At 35.0% G+C, this 23,677-nt stretch overlaps 1 protein-coding gene across 3 annotated transcripts in view; it reads right to left on the bottom strand.

Moving 5' to 3' along the window:
- JAK2 (Janus kinase 2) overlaps nt 1-23,677 on the bottom strand; it is a 106,721-nt gene that overhangs the window by 65,428 nt on the left and 17,616 nt on the right. For all 3 annotated transcript variants that reach the window (XM_008049297.1, XM_008049299.1, XM_021708160.1), the window contains exons 2-3: nt 12,637-12,885; nt 573-696 (exon numbers count right to left, since the gene is read on the bottom strand). In XM_008049297.1, the coding sequence (XP_008047488.1) occupies nt 573-696; nt 12,637-12,859 (347 nt within the window). In that variant the 5' untranslated portion in view covers nt 12,860-12,885. The remainder of the gene's footprint in view (nt 1-572; nt 697-12,636; nt 12,886-23,677) is intronic.

Here is a 23,677-nt window from a genome sequence, read left to right as displayed (position 1 = left end):
TGGGAGGCCAAGGTGAGTGAATTGCCTGAGCCCCCGGGGTTCGAGACCTGCATGGGCAACTTGGTGAGACCTCATCTCTACAATAAATCAAAAATGAGCCAGGCGTGGTAGCACGTGCCTATAGTTCCAGCTACTTGGAAGGTTGAGGAGGAAGGATCGCCGAAGCCCAGCAGGTCGAGGCTGCGGTGGTCGGGAGCGGCCACTGCACTCCAGTCTGGGCATCAGAGTGAGACTCAACTCAAAAAAAAAAGAAAAGAAAAAGAAAAAGAAATCAGCAATATTTCAAGCATTTGGGATTTTGTTAGTAAAAATCATTCTTATCCTTTTTTATTTCCTTAATTATATAATCTTAAGTGGTAAAATGGCAACCCACCAAAACAATTTTATTTTCAGAGCATTCTACTTAACATGTGTGAACAATTTCTCTAATGGAGAAAGAATCTTAAATGAAGAAGACTAAGTGCTAAGTAACTTGTTTGAGTCTCTGGTATTAAGTACTTGCAATTAAAAAAATATTTGATCATTTCTCCTATTGCCCTTTACCATTGAGTCACTTTACTGAAAAAAAGTACCTTATTCTGTAGAGTACATTATGCCTGGTTGACTCATCTATATGGAAGACATGGTTGGGTGGATACCAGATCCTATCTGTCTCACTCATTAAAGCAAACATGTTCTGATATACAGGTGTGATACCTAGAAAAGAAGCAGAAATAGATATGATTACAGATAAGTAACAAAATTTACTTAACACCTCTAATCTGTAATGGAGCTGAAGTAACAGCTCAAAATCAAAACAAAATACAGTAGCAGTCAAAATCTTTTGATATAACAATACTTACAACTAAGTTCTTAATCAAATTTTTTTTTTCATACAAGTATATTTCATTTTATTGTACTCTACCTAATTGCCCTTTGCAGATACTACATTTTTTACAAACTGAATGTTTGTGGTAACCTTGGATCAAGCAAGTCTATGAGCGCCAATTTTCCAATAGCATGTTGTTCACTTCGTGTCTTTGTCAGAAACTTTTTGATAATTATATCTGTTATGATGTTCTGTCATCAGTGATTTTTGACAATACTATTGTAACTGTTTTGGGACACCATGAACCCTGCCCATATAAGATGGCAAACTTAATTGATAAATGTTGTATGTGTTCTGACTGCTCCTTCAACAGCCACTCCCCTGTTCCTCTCCCTCTCCTTGGGCTTCCTTATTTCCTGAGGAACAACAATATTAAAATTATGGCAATTAATAACCCTACAATGGCCACTAAGTGCTCAAATAAAATAAAGAGTTGTACATTTCTCACTTGAAGTGAAAAGCTAGAAATCACTAGGTTTTGTGAGGATGCTAAATTAAAAGTCAATGTGGTCTAAAAGCTAGGCCCCTGAGTCAGACAGCCAAATTGTGAATGCAAAGTCCTTGAAGGAAATTAAAAGAACTACTGCAGTGAACACACCAATGATAAGAAGGTGAAATAGTCTTATTAACGACATGGAAAAAGTTTGAGTGGTCTAGATAGAAGTTCAAATCAGCCACACCATTCCCTTAAGTGAAAGCCTAACCTGTAACAAGTCCAAACTCGCTTCTGTTCTATGAGGACTGATAGTGGCAAGGAAGCTGCAAAAGAAAAGTTAAAAGCTAGCAGAGGTTGGATCATGAGGTTTAAGGAAAGAAGCCATCTCCATAAATAAAAGTACAAAGTGAAGCAGCAAATGCTGATGTAGAAACTGTAATAGGTTATTCAGAAGATCTAGTGAAGATCACTAATGAAGGTGACTACACAAAACAGATTTTCAATGTAGATGAAACAGCCTTCAATTAGATTAGAAGATGCCATCCAGGACTTTTATAGCTAGAGAGGATAAGCCAATACTTCAAAGCTTCAAAGGACTGAAGGACTCGCTTGTTAGGAGTTAATGCAGTTGGAGACTTTAAGATGAAGCCAATGCTTACTGATCATTCTGAAAATCGTATTCATGTATTTTGCTGCCCAACAAAACTGGATGGATAAAAAAATGTGGTACATATACATGATGGACTACTATGCAGTCATAAAGAAAGACAAACTTACGGACTTCACAGCAACTTGGATGGATAAAGAACTGAGTACCACATGTTCTCATTCATAAGCGGACCCTGAACATTTGCCAAAATACTATAAGAAAGAAATTGGCATAGCCAGAAACTGCTAGGGGAGGGAAGCGGGGGACACATAACACCCATAAGGGTACCTGATCTCAAACCAGGTGAAGTAGGGACCAAAGGGGAGCCCAAGTTTTACCTGTATGATGATTACTTATATACCTAATCCTGAATTATACCCCACATCTTTAAAATAAAAAAAAAGAAAATTCTAGGGCTCTTAGGAACTATGCTAAATTCACCCTGCCCTCTACAAATGAAGGAACAAAGCCTGGATGGCAACATATCTCTTTATAGCATGACTTACTGAATATTTTAAGCCCACTGTTGAGACCCACTGCTCAGGAAAAAATTTAAAAAGATAACTTTCAAAGTATTACTGCTCACTGACAATGCATCTGGTCTCCCAAAAGCTCTAATGAAGATGCACAAGGAGATGAACATTGTTTCCATGCCTACTAACATAACACAACATCCATTCTGAGACCATGGATCAAGTAACAATTTGACTTTCAAGCCACATTATTTAAGAAATACATTTTATAAGGTTATACCTGCCATGGATGGTTATCCCTCTGATGGATCTGAGCAAAGTAAATTGAAAACTTTCTGGAAAATATTGATCATGCTTGACTTCAGGAAGAACATCTGTTGCTCATTGGAGGAGGTCAAAATATTAACATGAACAGGATTTGGAAGTTAATGCTAACCCTCATGGAAGGACTTTGAGAGGTTCAGTCTTCAGAAGAAGTAATTCAGATGTGGTGGAAATAGCAAAAGAACTAGAATTAGAAGTAGAGCCTGAAAGTGTGACTGAAATGTTGCAATCTCATAATAAAACTTGAACGAATGAGAATTTGCTTCTTAATGGATAAGCAAAGAAAATGGTTTCTTGAGATAGAATCTATTCCTGAAGAAGACATTCTGAACATTTTGAAATGACAATAACGGATTTAGAGTATTACATAAATTTAGTTGACAAAGCAATGGCAGGGCTTAAGAGGACTGATTCCAATTTTAAAAGAGTTTCTACAGTGATTAAACCGCTATTAAACACATCACAAGTTACAGAGAAATCTTTGTAAAAGGAAGAGTTCATCAAGGTGGCAAACTTCACTGTTGTCCTGTTTTAAGAAATTGCCACAGCCACCCCAACCTTCAGCTACCACCACCCTGATCAGTCAACAACCATCAACACCAAGGCAAGATGCTTCATCAGCAAAAATCATTCAGGTGATTTTTAGCTTTTTTAGCAATATTTTTAAATTAAGATTATGATTTTTTAGACATAATGCTATTGCATATTTAATAGACTACAGAATAGTGTAAACATAACTTTTATATGCACTGGTAAACCAAAAAATTCATGTGTTTTTTTATTGCAATATTTGCTTTACTGCAGAGGTCTGGAACTGAGCCTATAATATTTCCAAGGTATTTTAAAATATGACTGCTAAGAATCTTTCAAACAGATATTTTAAAAAACATTTACCCAGTTTTTTTTAGATGTCCTCTACAGAAAAGCTGATGCAAATTTTCAAGCTTCCCTTAACTGGAGGTAGAAGTTCATTCATGTATGTGGATATTTCATGGGGGAAGTGGTATGTTTTAATTGATAGACATCGCCGAGCTCAGTGGCTCAGCCTGTAATCCCACGCTTTGGGAGGCTTGGGTGAGTGGATTGCCTGAACTCAAGGGTTCGAGATCCGCCTGGGCAACTTGGTGAGACCTCATCTCTATAATAAACCAAAAAGTCAGCCAGGCGTGGTAGCGGGCGCCTGTATTTCCAACTACTTGGAAGGCTGAGGCAGAAGGATCGCCGGAGTCCAGCAGGTCGAGGCTGCAGTGGCCGGGAGCGGCTACTGCACTCCAGTCTGGGTGACAGAGTGAGACTCCAACTCAAAAAATAAAATAAAAATAACTGATAGGCATCAAATCACTAAAATATTTAAAAGTCATTAGATACTTTTAAAGAACAACAAAATAGACTTATTTTTAAATGTCAAGTTTTACACAAGACACTAATAATAAATTATATTCTTTGCACTATCTAAATTAACAATAAAATAATTTAAATGTCAAACTAAACTGCATAAGGACACATAATTTCTTAAAAGATATTTTAGGAGGTACATTGATAAAAGATTGAAAGCCACTGAACTAACAAGTTTAGTGAACATCTAAGCCACACAACTGAGTAATACATATTATTCTCAAGCACATATAGAACATCCACACATATGCATATATGTACACACACAAATATAAAAATCACATAAACTCAAATCCCCAGTAATTAGAGACTACATCATACTTACCATGTTCTCTAATTACACTTCAATTAAATCAGAAATGAATATGTAAAAAAGGTTTAATCCTATATATTTAAAAACATAAGCCTCATAGAAAATTAAAGTGTTGTATTCCAGTGATGTTTTCATTCTTTTCCACTGTACACAGAAATGACACAAATGACAAACTAACAGCAATTTTTTTTTTTTTTTTTTTGAGTTGGAGTCTCATTCTGTTGCCCAGACCAGAGTGCTGTGGCCGCTCCCGGCCACTGCAGCCTCGACCTGCTGGGCTCCAGCGATCCTTCCACCTCAGCTTTCCAAGTAGCTGGAATTACAGGCATGTGCTACCATGCCCAGCTAATTTTTTTGATTTATTGTAGAGATGAGGTCTCGTCAAGTTGCCCACGCGGGTCTCGAACCCGTGGGCTCAGGCAATTCACTCACCTCAGCCTCCCAAAGCGCAGGATTACAGGCTGAGTCACCGAGCCCGGCCTAACAGCAAATTTAAATTCTGAACTTAAATTATTAACATGACTGCCTACTTATAAACATGTAATAATTTCAGTAAGTTATATATAAAAACATTATTCATGGATTACCTGAGCCCACGGGTTCGAGACCCACCTGGGCAGCGAGACCTCATCTCTACAATAAATCAAAAAATCAGCTAGGCGTGGTAGCGCATGTCTGTAATTCCAGCTACTTGGAAGGCTGAGGCGGAAGGATAGCCAGAGCCCAGCAGGTCGAGGCTGCGGAGGCCGGGAGCAGCCACTCCACTCCAGTGTGGGCGACAGTGAGATTCCAACTAAAAAAAAAAAAAAAAAAAAATATTATTCAGTAGCAACTTTTAAACTGTATCCTTTCATTTATTTTTCTATTTACAAATACTTTCAAATATCTCAGAAGCAAACTACATTAAGAAGCATTTATAATAAATAATCTCATGGATTAAAACTGTGGAATTCAACTAAAGCGAAACTCAGAAGGAAAACTTGTAGCTCTATCCACTTACATTAGAAAATAACAAAGAATGATCTAAGTGTCTAACTCAACATATTAGCAAACAACAGAGTAATCTCAAAGAAAGTTGAAAGGACATGATAAAGGTTCAATAGAGAGAAATGACAAAATAAAAGACCATTCTTTGCAATGACTAACAAAATAAACAGGATTTTGTCAAGTCTGATAAGAAAAAGAAGAGGCACAGATAAATACTAAGAATTTTTAAAAGCATAATTATAGGTTATGAAGACAAAGGACTAGAACAACATTATGTCAGTAAATTTTAAAATGTAGACAGATGGGTAATTTTTGGAAAAATAAAGCTTTAACAGAACTATAAATAGAAGTATAAACATTAAAGAAATAGACCTTATCTACTTTTTTTAAAATAGAGAGGAAATGAAAGAAGGAAGAATAAGAAAGAAGAAAAACCACAATCAGACCCTGATGAGATTTATATATGACTCAATCAAATGTGAAAGACAATTCCATCTTAAGTATACTATTACAGAAAATTTTAAAAGAGAAAACAGAGAAACTGACACATTTTAGTTTGCTCAAAACACCAAAACCAAAGACATCATAAAAGGGTAATCTCATTTACCAATATAGATACAAAAATCATAAACTAAATACTAACCAGCAAGTTTCTTTTAAAAAATTATGATCTAATTCATTTATTCTAAGATTGCAGAGGTGACTATATTTTAAAAATCTATTAATGTAATGACTCACAATAATATATTAGAGAAACATCTGAAATAAAATGATAACATAATAAATTTGAAAAGTTGAGTGCTGAGTGCACTGGTTTGTGTATGCTTATTTTTATATATAAAATTTTATTATATATATATTATATATAAAATCAAGATATTTTACAAAGTATTACTTGAAATATATTAAATATATAAAAAATCAAGATTAAAAAGTAAAAATAGCAAAAGTGGAAATAAGTTACTCATAGTAAAGCAAATCCACATGACTAATAAACATGAAAAAATATTAATACTTAGTATCAGCGAAAAAGCAAATTAAAATGATGTATATGGCACTTTATAACCATTAATCCATCAAAAATAATAAGAAAGATAACACTTAGTAGTGAACTGTAGTCAAAGGGGTATTGTGTTACAGTACAGTATTGCCAGAAATGCAAATTAGTACAGTTTGTAAAAAGCAATATCTATACAATGTTAAGAAATCATACCTATAAATTTTAAATAACCTTTCCACCCAAAAATGTCTCCTATGTACTCCTAAAAGTACAGTATAGTTGCAAGAAAATTCAAACAAAAAAATATAAATTCAAGACCAGAAAATATGAAAAAATTGTGGTAGTATAATCCATGCAAAGGGCTATTAAAAAATTCAAAAAGAAGAATGAATTACAGTGTAAGTAGTTGGCTTGAATAAAATTTTCACAATGTACTTTTTCATAAGAAAAGAAAGATATACACAAGAGTAAGTAATATGATTCCATTCTACAAAATGACATCCTTAAAATTCTAATGACTGCAAGGAGGAGGTGGAACTGTGTGTCCATATATGGTTCTGTGATCATGGAGAAAACTATGAAAACATTCACAAGAGATTATTGCTGTAGTAACTAGGATGGGACTGAGGGAAAAGGAAGGTAGGGAATAGTAGAGAAGAAACTTCATTTTTTTAAAGGGTTCATTAAACAGAAACAATAAGCCTACATAAAAGTGAATAGAAAAATAAACATCATTTAAAAAATGGTATGAATCAATACCAAGACACAGGTTCACCCCACAAATCATCTTCAAACTATAAAGAAGATTTATATAAACTTAAAAATAATAACAAGGTGACAGGAAATAATGTCATTGAAATAATTTGACAAATAGTTATTTTCTAAATGTTACTGTGGTCTAGGCTCATTCTGCATTGACAAAAAGTTTTAAATTTAAAATGTTAACCATAATCTAATCAATCAAGTATTATAATCCTATATCTCTGTGCCTTGTGCATATTACTTTTTTTTATACCCTCTCCTCTATCCACAAAATGTCTGGAATAGCTAGTGTTCTAGGTACATAAGAGACAGAGGGGAGATAAAACTGCCCAGTAAAGGGCCATTAAATGACATGAGATTACCTTGGAAGAAGAAAACACTGGGAAGAGAACCTTAACAACAACAACAAAAAAAACCCTAGCATTTAGTTTAAATGTAACCATACAAATAAAATTTTAATCAGTCTTCCTAGGGGTATTTTTTTAAAACCCCTAGGGATTTTTACAGAACAAGATACTGTTATGATTTTTCAAATAACACAGCAATTACACAAAACAAGAAAAGTGAATTCATACTCATGAATCATCAGGATTTTTTAAATGATGAATAATGGTTTTATAACATAAATAGAACTACCTTAATTATAGGTATTAAAACAGGAAAACCAATGTATAGACACATAAATTAGCACAAAGGGGTTAGAAAACGGGAATATACACGAAAAGAAAAATGGTTACAAACAGAAAATAACAAAAGACAGTAGTTATAGTCATGTTTAGTCATGATTCCTTATTCCAAAATGGCAATTATATATTATACTTATTCCATTTTTTTTCTTAGCTGTCCATGTTAATTGAGTTGTCCTACAAAGGATGTTAAGTTAGTGCTACTGTATTTGAGATATACTTTACATTGTAAAGATAGGACCTCAAAGGAATCTCAGAGTCATTTTTAACTCCCTTTCATTCCCTTCATACCAAATTCAAATTCTTTTTACTATTATCGATTAACATTTTTTCAGTATGTTTCTTTTTTCCCAAGACATTACCAGAATTGTGATTCAGTTCCATATTCTAGTACAAGACTAATCATTGTTCCACTAACATTAACCAGAGTCCCTATGCTATAATAGGCACAAGGGAGGCACTGGAAATACAAAAATAATAGAGTGGCTAACTTTAAGAATCATCTAAAGTGAAACCACCCAAAAATTTCTAGGAGAAACCACTGGAGAATTATAATTCAAGAGGCTAAGTGTGGTGATAGTGAAAACCACAGGAAAACAGAGAAGTACAGGTGAGGGAATTTTTGCTTATAATGTATCAAAAGGAACAAGTTAACTAAAGATTTCAACATAGGCTTCTGAAAACGTAATACATAAACTGAAAGCACATTAGGATATTGCTATTCTATGTAATTCTAGGCAGAAGATATAAAATGTACATAGGCATGGAGGTAGGAGTGTGCATTAGCTACAAATGCTTCTGAAGTTAAAATAATTATACAAAAAAGAGAAGTCTATATAGCAAAGTGATCACAAACAGGATGAGCATAATAACCTGGTTGGACCAAGATAGTTTGGGTTTATGCCTAGTGTCCCAGAATAATTACTAATAGCATATCTTTTCATTTCAAATGTGTTCCAGTTTGAAAAATGGTAACCTAGTTATACAGGATAAAGCCTAAAGCCAGAGTTATGGGTTACAAATGAGCTCAACCACACACAACCTGGGTAAACTTGTGACAGTTAATCTCCTTAGGCTTCTGTTTCACCATCTGTAGAATAAGGACAAGAAAACTGAGCTCATCAAACAGCTAGAAGATTCCTTATTCCAAAATGGTAATTATATATTATACTTATTCCATTTTTTTTCTTAGTTGTGATTAAACAAATAAAGTGCTTATAATATTAATAAAGCATATGGTACATAAGATGGGTTCCCTGGAGTAAAGATCCCAGGAGTATATGTTAACTGGACTTTATTAGAACATAAATAAATAAACAGGTGGGGTTGGTTTATTTCCCCTAGCTGAATCAGTTAGATCAATACTTTTCAAGCTTAAATGTATATCAGAGTAACCTAAGGACTGTGTTAAAATACAAACTCTTTTTCAGTAGATCTGAGATAAGAGAAAATAAAAAGATATGAAGTAAACAGAAAACAAATAGCAAGATAACAGACAATTACAATTATATCACAGGTAATTACATTAAATGTAAACGCAGATGTCAACAAGTCAATTAAGACTCATAGTTTGAGCCAGGCTCGGTGGCTCAACCTATAATCCTGAGCTGAGGTGAGTGGATTGCCTGAGGCCGTGGGTTCGAGACCCACCTGGGCAGCGAGACTTCATCTCTACAATAAAAATTTTTTAAAAATCAGCTGGGTGTGGTAGCGCATGCCTGTAATTCCAGCTACTCAGAAGGCTAAGGCAAAAGGATTGCCGGAGCCCAGCAGGTAGAGGCCATGGTGACCGGGAGTGTGCTACTGCACTCCAGTCTGGGCGACCAAGTGAGACTTCAACTCAAAAAAAACAAACAAAAAAAAATCATAGTTTGGATTATATATTTAAAAAGACTGTTATTTACAAGGGATACACTTTAAATGTTAGATTGAAAGTAAAAAGAATAGAAATTATATACCACGCAGAAAGAATCTCAAAAAAAAACTGTGAGTCAACATTAACATCAAACTTTTTTTTTTTTTAAGAGACAGGGTCTCTCTCTATGGTCCAGCCTGGAGTACAGTGGTGTGATCAAAGCTTACTACAACCTTAAACTTCTGGGCTTGTTACAGTCAGATTGTGAGAAAGAAGTATTGCTAGCTCATCAAGCTTAAATTATAAGTTTTTTATTTAAGTCAGCAACCGAGAGAGGTTCTTGTCATAAAAGCTCTCGGCACTGAGTGGAATTAGCAAGAAGTTTATAAAGGCAAAACTTGCATGTTGGCTACATAGCAACTTAGCAACCATAGCAATTATAAACTAGCAACTTAGCCATAGCAACCATAAACTAGCAACTTGGTAACCAATATGGGAACTTTTAATTGTTAGGGTGTTTTGATTAACTTTATGTCTCAGGCACAGCCAGTGACTGGAAAGTTCCTAGAGCTTTGTCAATAAGACATGGTTTAAGGCGGTTACATAGAGACAAGGTGAAAGAACCATTACATAATGGAGTTACCTTGGTTAGGTCACTAACAAAATGTAATAACAAAATATGAGAACGTAACTGCTCAAGGGAACAGAGCTATGGACTTGTGGTTATGGGAACATTATAACAATAACTCATATACATTGGGGGGGTCATTTTTAGGTTAGGCAGGCAGCTAAGATTGAGGCAAGTTATTATAACTATTTCAGTTATTTCAGGCTCAAGCGATCCTCCTTCCTCAGCTTCCCAAAGTGCTAGGATTACAGGTGTGAGCCACCACACTGAGCTCTGAACAAACTACAAGTTAAAGAAGTATTCACTGAGATAAAGAGAAACATACATATACTAAGTTAAATTTGTGTGGAATTCATAACATGGCTTCAAAATACATGAAGCAAAGACTGATAAAAACCAGAAGGAGAAACACAAATTCAAAATCTCTCAGAAACCGGAAGAAAAAAAAGGGAAACCTAAGGCAGAGTTGCAAATGGCCTGGCTAAACAGTGAAAGAGTGCCCCAACACAGAGCCAAACTGTAAAAACTGGGAGACATTTTTTTCTTTCCTTGTTTTATGGCTCTAGGAATTCAAGGAAATCTCTGTCAAAACAAATCTGAATACAAGCTAAAGGACAAGAAATTTCAGAGACTATACATGACAAAAAAGATAGACGTTATAAATATAGTAAAGGTGGCCAACTAGAGGCATGTCATATTCACCTTTCCCACTACAAAAAACTAAAATAGGCTGGGTATTGTGGCTCATGCCTGTAATCCCAGCACTTTGTAAGGCCAAGGTAGGAGGATCGCCTGAGCTCTGGCACTCAAGACAAGCCTGGGAAACATAGCAAGACCTTGTTTCTACAAAAAATCAAAAATTTAGCCAGGTGTGGTGGTGCACACCTGTAGACCCAGCTACTAAGGAGGCGGAAGGATCACCTAAGCCCAGGAGGTCAAGGCTGTGGTGAGTCATGATTGTGCCACTGCACTGCAGCCTGGGTGACAGAGTAAAACCCTGACTCAAAGAGAAAAAAAGAACTAAAACAGTGAGAAGATAATCACACTTTGAATACATCATCCAAGAGACAATACTGTACTTCAACAAAAAATTGACAGACAACACCTCAAGCCAAAAGAGGGAAACCAGGCAGCCTGCTCTGCTGGGATCAGCAAGACAGGATAGACTCCCAAACAAGGGGAAAGTGAGAGACATTCAACAGTTCACATTCCCATGGCGAACCCCTGCAAGCCTAGCCACAGGAGAGTCCATAGGGCCTTTTAGGCCCTGAAACTAACACAGAGAGCTGCCTGGAGATCACTGCCTACTCTAGCAAGAGAGCTCGAGCTAGGTCCCACACTCCCCCGAGTCCTAAGCAGCTACAGCGAAGTGACATCTTGAGAGACCAGTGTATTTATTCTTACATGTTTAAACTTCAGTCACCTTCAAAGTACTCTCTATTTGATGCAATACACCTATCAATACGCTTTTTCCACTGCCCAAAACAGTTTTTTAACTCGTCAATTTTGATGCCTTTCAGTGTCTCTGCTGTTTTTTTAGTTTCACTTCTTCCACACAGGCAAAACATTTTCCTTGGGGGACTTTTCTCATCCGGAGAAACAAAAGAAAGTCGCTCAGGGGCAAGATCGGGTAAATAGGGAGGGTGGGGCATGGGGATCATACCATTTCAGGGTGAAAAACTGCTGAACTTAGCATGGTGAAGGCAGGTTGTTCATGTAAATCATCCATAATTAAATGGGCAAATGTATTGAAAGAATCGCCAAAAAAAAAAAAATTCACTGAAGCACAGCCTCTCACAACAATGCTAACTGGTACACTGATGCTAATGGGTTTCTAGAACACTTACCTAGCAGGAGAAACCTGTACTACGAGGAGCCAGCCCTCCAAAACGATCATTCTTGTTATTTTTTGGTCTCCTTATACTTTTCTTTCATGCTGCTCTCAAGATCTAGCTTTAAGATTATCTTATGTCATAAAATAGCTCATGATAGGATTCTTTAGCCACTTTATGTTGTCTTATCTTGGCATGCTTTGCAAACATTTATAGGCTTCAATTTGTTTTGCAACCTAGCCCAAGGCAGATTCACCTTCATTTCTACTTCACTGATGCTTTCATTTTTTTATGCATGTGAAAACAAACTTGCCAGCCATATAAGTATTTTTTAAAATAAAAAAAATTATACACATATGTAGTATTAGTGTAGCATAATTACAGTAATGATTCATAAATAAGAAAGAAAATGTTATTAAAATACTTACCACAAGCTTTAGAAGCAGCAATACAAATTTCTTCCGCAACATATTCCCCAGTTGGAAACTTCAGGTAATCTCCCTCTGCTTTCCCCAGGGAATGGTAAAGATACACCTGAAGGATGGGATCTATCTGCTTCACTGAATTGGTATTTCCAGAAATATCACCATTCTGATATGTAGATACGGATGTTTCTTCCATTTCTGTCATTGTAAGGCAAGCCATTCCCATTCAGAGTCTTTTTCAGAACATTTGCCCTAAGAGAAAACAAAGTTACAAATGAAAATTATATTAAGTATCTTTTATATACAAAGAAATCTTCTTGACAGCAATGACTCTATCAAATCCACTAACTGAATATTGTATACATACAAAGCACAGTGCAAGAGACCAGAGTACAAACTTCCTGTGAGAGAAGTTTATAACCATATGGATCTACATCAGAAACTTAAAAGATTTCAAATAAACAATCTAATGATGTACCTCAAGGAACTAGAAAAGCAAGAACACATCAAACCAAAATTAGTAGAAGAAAATAAATAATAGTGATCAAGAAGAACAAAATGAAAGAGACTAAAAATATACATATAAAAAATCAAATAAAAAAGTGAAGCACAATCCAAGAAAAAAATAAAGACACAAACAAAAATATTTTTAAAAAGCGATATTGCAACTGATTCCCATATAAATACAAAACATCATCAGAGACTATTATGAAGAATTACATACTAACAAAACTGGAAAACCTAAATAAATAGATAAATCTCTAAACACATACAACCTACCAAGATTAAATCAGAAGAAATAAAAAAATCTGAACAGACCAATAACAAGTGATAAGAATGAATCAGCAACAAAGTCTCCCAACAAAAAGTAGCTTTGGAATGAATGACTTTACTGCAAATTCTACCAAACTACATAAGAAGAACTAACACCAATTCTACTCAAATTATCCTTGAAAATTTAACAGGGAATTCTCCCTAACTCATTCTATAAGACCAGCATTACCGTGATACAAAAACCAGATAAAGATGCAACAAAAAAAGAAAATCAAGGGCCAGTATCCCCAATGAACAGATGCAAAAATCCTCAACAAAACACTAGCAAATTGAATCCCACAGCATACAATAATACACCATGGCCAAGTGGGAATTATACCAGGCATGAAAGGATGGTTCAGCATACACAAATCAATGTGATACATCACATCACAGAATCAAAGACAAAAACCATAAGATCATCCCAAAAGATGCAGAAAATGCATGTGATAGAACTCAACATCCTTTCATGATAAAAACAAATTAAACAAACTAGGCTTTAAAAGGAACATAATAGCCTTATATAACAAACCCACAGGTAACATCATACTGAATGGGGCAAAGCCAAAAGCCTTTCCTCTGAGAACAGGAACAAGACAAAGATATTTTCATTCTTACCATTCCTCTTTTTTTATATTTTATTTTATTTTATTGTAGATAGGTAGGGTACAAGTCAGGATTAGCTACACAAGCAGGTTGTGCTCACCACTCCTCCTCCACACAGTATAGGAAGTCCTAGTCAGAGCAGCCAAGGAAAAAAAAATTTTTTTAATTACAATTTGGAAAAGAGAAGTCAAATTGTTCCTCTCAGCAGATGTCATAGTTTTATATCTAGAAAAACTTAAAGAACCTCCAAACCTTAGAACTGATAAATTCAGTAAAGTTGCAGGATACAAAATTAGCATACAAAACAAACAGTATTTCTAACAACAATAATGAATTAACTGAGAAAAAGAAATCAAGAAGGAAATCCACTGATGAATAGCTACAAAAAAAAAAAAAAAAACCCTTAGGAAAAAGTGTAACCAAAGAACCAAGGAGGTGAAAGACTTCTATAAAAAAAAAAAATAAAAACTACCAAACACTAATTTAAAATATTGAAGAGAACACCAACAATTAGAAAGATATACTATGTTCATGAATCAGAAGAATTAATATTGTTAAAATGACCATACCTCCCAAAGCAATCTGAGTCAATGTAATTCAATAAAAATACAAATGTCATTATGAAATTTTTAAAAATCCTCAAATTTGTATGGAACCATAAAAGAGCCATTCAAATAACCAAAGCCATTCTAAGCAAAAGGAACAAAGCTAGAGGCTTCACATTGCCCAACTTCAAAATATATTACAAGGCTATAGTAATCAAAACAGCTCAGTATGAGTATTAAAACAGATGCACAGAGCAACAGAACAAAACAGAGAATCCAGAAATAAATTCACATATTTATAGCCAACCGATGCTTGACAAAGGCATCAAGAAGATGCACTGGGGAATGAATATGTTCTTCAATAAATAGTGCTGGGAAAACCAAATTGCCATATGCAGAAGAATAAAACTAGATCCCTATCTTTCACCATATAAAACAATCAATTTGAGATAGGTTACAGACTAAAACCCCAAACCACAAAACTACTAAAATAATACATATGAAGAAACACTTCAGGACACTGGCCTAGGCAAAGATTTTGTGGTTAACACCTTGAAAGCAATTTTGTTGGGGATAGCTATGTGCCCAACTAAAAACTGTACTTCCCCAACAATGGAAAGCTATGTGAACCAGTTTCACCAATTAAGATTTAAGTGGAAGTTATTAGATGGTTCTTCAAGACTCATCCATAAAAGGAAGCTGACTTACCTGGCATGTTCCTTTTGCTTTTTCCCCTTCATTTTCTTTCTACCTAAATCTGAGCATGAATTTAGGGTAGGACATTCACCTCAAAACCACAAGGCAATCATGAAGGAAAGGCCTAGAAAAACACAGACCTAGCATGTTTAAGCATCTGAATCAGTGTCAGAAATCAATGTCAAAATTCACCTGCCTATCACCAAATATCTTGTTACTTATAAATAAATGCAATCCTAACTGATATGATATAAAATTAAGGAAGGGAAGGCTTCAATGTCAGACCAAGGAATTTAAAACTTTAAACTTGGATACATTCCAAGACCCCCAGCGGTTACCTGAAACCACAGATGGTACTCAACCTGACTGCTATCAATAGGAACACGTTACTATTCATGCCTTCTACCCACAAATTTAATGTCTTTTCCATCTTCATTAAGCACTACCACAAACTGTGGCCATAAGTTTTGCATTATATACTGCAACAGCAAAACTAGCACAAATTCCATGTTCCTTCTTCACAATTTCACAGACAGAAGATTTGTTCTTACCATAGATCTATGCAGCCTTACCATATGATTTAATTATCTTTCCTTAGTAAGTCAACAACTGAAAGGAAGCACTTTATGGTTTCTTTCTGGCATATCCAAATTGCCGGCATCACTACTCTTACATTCTGAGGCCATTATAAAGTAAAATAAGAGTTATTGATCACAAACACTGTGACACTGCAATAGTCCACATAACCATGATGACTACTAATGACTAGCAGGCAGGCTGGGTACAGCCTAGGACAAAGGAGTGATTCATGTCCTGGGCAAGATAGAGTAGGATGTAAGAGATTTTATCATGCTATTCAGAACGGCATGCAATTTAAAACTTATGAATTGCTTAATTCTGAGACCAAGGAAACCAAAACCAAAACCACAGATAAGTAGAAACTACTGTAGTTTAGACAGAAGTAAGATCCTGAACTGAAACAGAAACAGGTGGATGATGAAAGGTAATATAAGACAAGACTTGAAGCTACCTGATGGCTAACTGAATCTGAAGAAAATCAGGGGATTAAAAGACAGTGTGCAAGTTTCAAATTTGGTAGATTTGTAATACCATTAATAGAAATAAGGAAATGAGAAGGACATTGCCCTTTGACATTAGAAGTTATGAGAATAGGAGTACTATTTCATGCATTTTCATTTAGAAATGAAATGAAAATGGGCAATTACACCAGAATCTAGCTGACATCCACACCATGAGATTAGTATTTGGAAGAGCCCATGACCAGAGAAAAATCTGACAATTCTCCCCATAGATGCAATCATGAACAGAAAGGAAGGAATAGGAATAACAGCAAACACCCATACAGAATTTACTACATGTTGAGCATTGTTTTAAGTACAGATAAAAAAAGAAGAACAAATAACTATTGAGTAAATGAATTATAGCTGGAATCTTAGTTCTACATTCAGCTATAAGAATTTTATTTGATTATTAAAAAATACTAGAGTTAACCCTTATTCAAATATTACTTTATAGAACTTCCAGTGAGTAAAAAAAAAAACCACCACCACCCCCAAAAAAACTGGCAATTGCTGTAACAGATATAAAACTACAAGATTTAAATTTTTTTTAAGTTCATCTGCAACCAGATATTCAACTTTAAAGAATTTTAATTTATTCAAAAATACATAATTTTAACAATACATCTTACTGGTAACCCCCTGGGGTCCCCTTCCACTGTGAGAGCATTTCTGTCCTCTCAATAAATCCTGCTTCCCCCACTCCCCAAAAAATACATCTTATAATCTATTACCTCATCTCTTTGTTAATTATAAAGTCAATTAAATGCAGCAAAAACAGTTCTAAGAGGGAAGTGTATAGCAATAAACACCTACATCAAAAAAGAAGAAAGATCTCAAACAACTTGACATTACACTTCAAGGAACCAGAAAAAGAAGAGCAAACTAAGCACAAAGCGGGAAGGGGAGAGGAAATAATAAACCAGAATAGAAATAAATGAAATCAAGACTACAAAAATGAATGGAATGCTCAACAAAACTATGTGTTGGTTTTCCATAAAGATAGTCATTTAAAATAAATTTTAAGCATTAAAGAGAAAATTTGCTAGACTTTTACCAATTGTGCTCACCATTGTTTTTGTATCCTATGCCGTCTTTCTGGACTCACTTTTTCCTACTGAAGTATATATTTTAATAGATCTTTCAGTGAGACTCTACAGGGTTTTAGATTATAGCCTTTGTTTGAAAAAATATTTTGCCCGCACTCTCAAAATTCTACTTACAATTTTTTTCCTCAGAACTTCAAAGATATCACTGCATTGTTTTCTGACATCTGTATACAAACATTAAGTCTGCTGTCAGATTTAGGTGTCGTGTTTCTCCCTCTAGTAGTTCCAAATTTGTTTGCTTTAACAGCAAAGTTCTTGCAAAGGTCATGGTGTAGATTTGTTTTTATTTATCTTGATCAAAATACACTATATACTTTTCTTCTGAATGTTCATGTATTTTTTTTTTTTTGGTACTCCAAGAAATTTTCGACATAATGCACTCAAATGTTATTTCTTTGTTATTCCCTCAAAATTCTTTTAGCAGAACAATTTCTTGATCACAGAAGCCTCTCAAGCTCCCTTCCACATCCTTTAACTGCTCTTTTGCACGACGGCAAAAGTTAGAACAATGATTAGCTTGGCAGGGAAGGAGATTGGGGAATGACTGGCAGAAGGCACAAGGGAGCCTCTGGTGCACTGGTAATATTCTATTTCTTGATGTGAGTTATAGTTGCACTTTATGAAAATTTGTCAAGCTGTACACTTATGAGAAGCACACCTTCCTATATTTATATAAATCCCCAATTAGAGGTTTACTTACACTTTTTAATTTTATCTGGAACAAATTCATGCTTCAATTTTTAATTTTTTTTACTATTTTTCTTAGCATTAAATTTCTTCATGTATTTTGGAATTTTATTTGCAGGCTCATTTCACCATTCCCTACCTTGTCTTGCAATTCCCACATACTCTGTGGTTACCCTTCCTTATCAAACAACTTATCCCACCTGGATAGCCATACATAGAAACAGGTTAAAATAGCAGGTTAAAATTCCTTTCCTGAGGAAGTATCTGATACGATACAGATCTAGTCACGAGGTAAGAGATACTTGGCTCCATGTTGGTGTTCCAAAATCTGCATCATCTCATCTTCCTAAGCTTGCAACTTATTCAAAGCTATAGTAACAGGCAGCACTTGATGAGAGGTGCCCCTTTCAATAGCCTATTTAGAGGGAAGAGATGACTGGCAGTTAATAACACTCTACACCTGCCAGCTAGTCCATGTTATAGCATGAGCTCAAAATTTTCTATGACTACTTCTATACAGGGAAACCAGCAAACCAGAGGCTCTAACTCCACTCACTATTTAGCATTTATAAGTTATAGGTATGTTCAGCCTGATCTATTTTTACTCAGGATGTACTTTTCTTTTCTCTTTTTATATTTTAATATAACACAATTATGTTTTTAGAATGGAAAGGATGCTAACTCGAGATCAGATCACCTTAAACACACACACACCCTAGAATTCCACAGGCACTCAATAAACTCAACTTAATTCCTGAATTAAAATTAATTCAATCTTTTAGAAAATGCATTGATGCTTCTCTTAAAAAAAAGAATCAAAAGCATTAAGTGGCATTAAATTGTCTTTTTTTCTGCAAATGCATGACAAGAAAGAGGACAAGTACAACTACATGTGGCATCACTGCTTTGATTTGCACTAAGGTGCCAGTAGTGGTACTCACTATTACTTTTGTACCATCTGTGCATATGTCAACACAGTGAAAAAGACATTTAACATCTTAGCATTATTATGAAGTCATTTTAACTTTGTTAACCCCTTGAATAGGTTTCAAGGATCCTCCAGAGACCACATTTTGAGAAACGCTATAATCCTACTCCTAGTTACAAACCCAGTAGAAACTCATGCATATGACCATCAAGTGACACATTACCAGAATACTCATTGCACCCAGCTCCAGGAATCAAAAACTGCAAATAACCCACACTATCAAGAAAATGGGTAAATATTTTGGCACATTCATACAATAGAATATGCTCCTCGGTTGTTAAAATAAATGAACTACAGCTTTATGCAACATGGATAAAACTTAAAAACACAAGAGTACATTGGATAAAACTTAAAAACCGAATAGTACATTGCCTAGGCATACACATGTGTTAAAACAAACCAAAAAAAATCAAAAGCAAAAAAATATTAAACCCAAAATATAACGGTTACCTCTGTGGGATAGACAGTGGGATAACTAGGGAGAAGCACATACGTAGGTGCAAATTACTGGCAATGTTCCAGTTCTTGGGATGGGTGCTAGTTTCATAGGTGTTTAATATATTGTTCTTTATAACTCACATATAAGTTACATTTATTCTAGCAATGAAATGCACAAATCTTAAGTATCGCAGGAGACCAGGTACAATGGCTCATGCCTATAATCCCAGCACTGTGGGAAGCTCAGGAAGGAGGATCACTCAAGGCCAGGATTCAAGATCAGCCTGGGCAACATAGCAAGAACCCCAGTACCTACAAAAAAAAAAGTTTTTAATTAGCCAAGCATGGTAGTACATGCCTGTAGTTCTAGCTACTCAGGAGGACTGTTTGAGCCCAGGAGTTTGAGGCTACAGTGAGCTATGATCACACCACGGCACTCCATTCTGGGCTACAAAACTAGACCCTATCTTTAAAAAAAGTGTGCTAGTCATGCCAGTCAATAAGTTGGATACTGCATATACCTGTGTAAGTAAAAGCCCTAAAGAAATTAACATCCCAGAAAGTTATTTCATGTTTCTTCTCCACAATCCCTGCTCCTACCATTCAAGTGGCCACAGCTGCTCTGATTTTTTTCCCACCAGAGGTTAGATTATTTTGTTCATTGCTTTGCAAAACTAGAAATAAAGGTTTCTTGAAGGTGGAAACCTGGATGTCTTATTTACTACTGTACTCAGTGCCTAAAATAGTTCCTGACATGAAATTTGTTGAATAAGTGAGGAGTGAATAAAGGCTATAACAAAGTTTAAGCAACATGTATCAATTAATAAATTTGTTGAAGAGTAAATAAGAGTTATAATAAATTTTAATAAACTTGTGTACATACACTGGAAAACCAGTACCTTAAATATGGCATTTTAAAAGTTAATATTTTCAAAATTTACCATATACTATGCAATTCTAAGAGACACAACTTTTCAGATCTATAAATACACATGGAGAAGTAATATAGTAGATTGGAAAAATTACTTAACTAGAAACCAAGAAACCCTCCCAAAATGACTTTTAATCCTTTCTTATTGTAAACTAATTACATGACAAGTAAATCTCACCTTCCTCACTTCTATAGTGAAATTAATGAATTAAATCTCACGTGTTCCTCTCAACTCAGAAATCTATGATTTCCAGTAAATATACATAACTTAAGTATCAAATAAATAAAAAAATTAAGAGGTACAAAAATGAGAAGGAGAGAATGATCATAATTACTACAAACAAAGAAAAATTTTAGAAGTTTCATGCAAAAATTAAAACATAGTTTGGGCCTTAAAATAAAAACAGAATTGAGACAGGCATTGAAAAACAGGACCATTACTAGCAGAGAGAAAGGTACGAAAAACATGAAAAGAAGAATGTACACAGTATGTTCCTGGAACAAAATAGAGACAAGTTTGGCTGGACTGGCAGGTTCAGATAAGTCAGTGCTTCTCAACTTTTCCACAGAAATGCCCCAAATGGCAGTAGAGTGGCTCAAGAATGAGCCAAGAGTATAAAACACATTTGACACATAGGTTTACCTTTAATATCCATGCAATTTTGCATTCTACTCCAAGATATAGCTTTTTTATTTCTTTTTTAATATGCCAAATTTTGATATTCCAACTAGATGTACTGTATCTTTCCCACAATTATTCATATCCTACTTTGGTAAACTTAAATATAGGTGAAGTAAAATGTAAAAGAATTTTGTATTACACTCTGCTTTAAAGACTACTCATTTTTTAAATGTACTTTTATCACAAAAGAAGAAAAGTTATTGGAAAAAAGTATTTGGGGTTGTTTTCTTATTGAGCAAGAAAGAAAATATGTATAGAAGAGAGGTCACAAACATTCATACTTTGAGATAATAAAGGTCAACCTTTATTTTTCCCTTTCAACCTTACATCCAATTAGTATACACTGATAGTTTTACCACGAAACTACATTTCAAATCCATTTTCTCTTTGTTTGTTTTTCTTCACAATTACCATCATAGACTAAGCGGCTATCATTTCTCTCCTGAACTATTTGCAATGTCCTTCCTATTTTCCCTAAGTCTACTTTGCCAATAACCTAATCACCACATAGAAGTCACAGTCATGTTTTTAAAATCTAACTCGAATCCTATTCCAAGGCTGGGTGCAGAGGCTCATGACTGTAATTCTAGCACTTTGAGAAGCCAAAGCAAGATGATCTCTTCAACCAAAGAGTTCAAGACTGCAGTGAGCTATAATCATGCCACTGCACTCCAGCCTGGGTGACAGAGCAAGACTCTGTCTCTTAAAAAAAACAACAAAAAAACACTATGCAGTTTCAGCTACTTGGAAGGCTGAGGTGGAAGGATCGCCTGAGCCCAGCAGGTAGAGGTTGTGGTGGCCATGAGCGTGTCACTGCACTCCAGCCTGGATGATAAGAGTAAGATTCCAACTCAAAAAAAAAAATCTGTTCTAAAAATCTGAAAAAAAATTCTGAAATTCTTTAATGACTTTCCTACTACACTTAGAATAAAATTATATGAATCCTCCGTTATCTGTCTGCTGTCTTCCTCTCCAATCTTATCACACATCTTTCTATGTGCTCCTTCCACTACCAAACCATAGGCTTCAATACTTAAAATTCAAAAAAGAACCTTAACTGCCTTGCCTAACAATCTATTTCAGCAGCTAAAAAAGTCTTGAGACATAAATCTTACTAAGAATATCATGCTCACAAAAATTTAGTATAGTATAATTAAAGGAAATTATAGAAAACTCAAGGATTGGGTCTTAAGACCAAGATTAGGTAGATTCCCTTAATGAGGTTGGAACAATCATAAGCATTACCCTACTGTCCCAAACACCAATGATATGGTAAATAATAATAAAAATTTTTTTAATTTTTAATAATTTTTAAAATATGGGCATCCTATAATGAGTGAGCAGCTTGTACTGGACTAATAAGCTGACAATTATAAACTCCAGAAAAAATATTTTTGAAAATACTGTCTAAAAGCATTGTCAAGGAAACAAAAGCACATAGAAATTGGAGAACATGTGACCCTTGGGAGAAGGGAAATACACTGAATGAGGCCTAAATTTACCCATTTTTTCTACTAAGGGAACTACAATCTGTTCAATGTACAGGTGGGGGCCAGAGGAGAGGAGAAAGCACTTGTAAAAAACTGCAGTCTTACCGGGTGGAAGAATCTGGGAATGAAGACTGGAGCTGCTAGAAGAGCGAAAAATAGAGGGCAGAAATCCCAGTAAAATGGGAGGCATGGGGGGCTGACTCCAGAATTCCCATCATGGCGAATGGGATGAAAATCCAAGAAACCCAGGGAAAAGCAATCACTGGAACTATGAAAGAACTGGGAAGAGATTTTAACAACTGCCTGGTCCTAGAGAATCAGAGTTTGGCATTAGAGAGAATTGGTAAGTACCTCAGTCTTTCCACTGAAACTCCAGAAAAGCCATGCTTGAGAAATCAGAACCAATTATCAGAACTAAAAACAAAACTGAAATAGACCTATTCTAACAAAACCTAAAACCAAGCCTCCGCAGAATCAAGGTGATCTGTCAGGAATTTAACTGTCTGCTAGAATAAAATTCAATATTTAATCAAAAGATTAAAATCTATATTAGCCAGAGTTTCTACAATGTATCATTCACAATACATAAGAGTCAATTGAAACTTATTAAACATGAGAAAAAAAATGCATGCAGAGTTAAGAAAAAATATATAACAGACATGAACCCATAGCAGATCCAAATGCTGGAATTTATTTTAAAGACTTTGTTTACTATGATACATATGCAATAGAATCTACAGTAAAAAATGTATACATTGCATGAGGATATAGGAGCCATATGTAAACTCTATAATAACAAGAAGTCCAACACATGTGAGTGAAGCAGAAGAAATATTTGAAAAAATATTGGCTAAATTGTTCCAAGTTTGTTTAAAAATATCAAACCACCAATCCAAAAGGTTCATCTAACCTCAACTAATACAGCCATACCTAGCCACATCATAGTCAAACTGGTAAAAATAAGAGACAAAGAAAATCTT

The sequence above is a fragment of the Carlito syrichta genome, unplaced genomic scaffold (genome assembly GCF_000164805.1).
Source record: "Carlito syrichta isolate Samal-C Ts95f unplaced genomic scaffold, Tarsius_syrichta-2.0.1 Scaffold131632, whole genome shotgun sequence".
In the NCBI taxonomy this organism is placed as follows: domain Eukaryota; kingdom Metazoa; phylum Chordata; class Mammalia; order Primates; family Tarsiidae; genus Carlito; species Carlito syrichta.
This window is presented reverse-complemented; position numbering and strand designations above follow the sequence as displayed.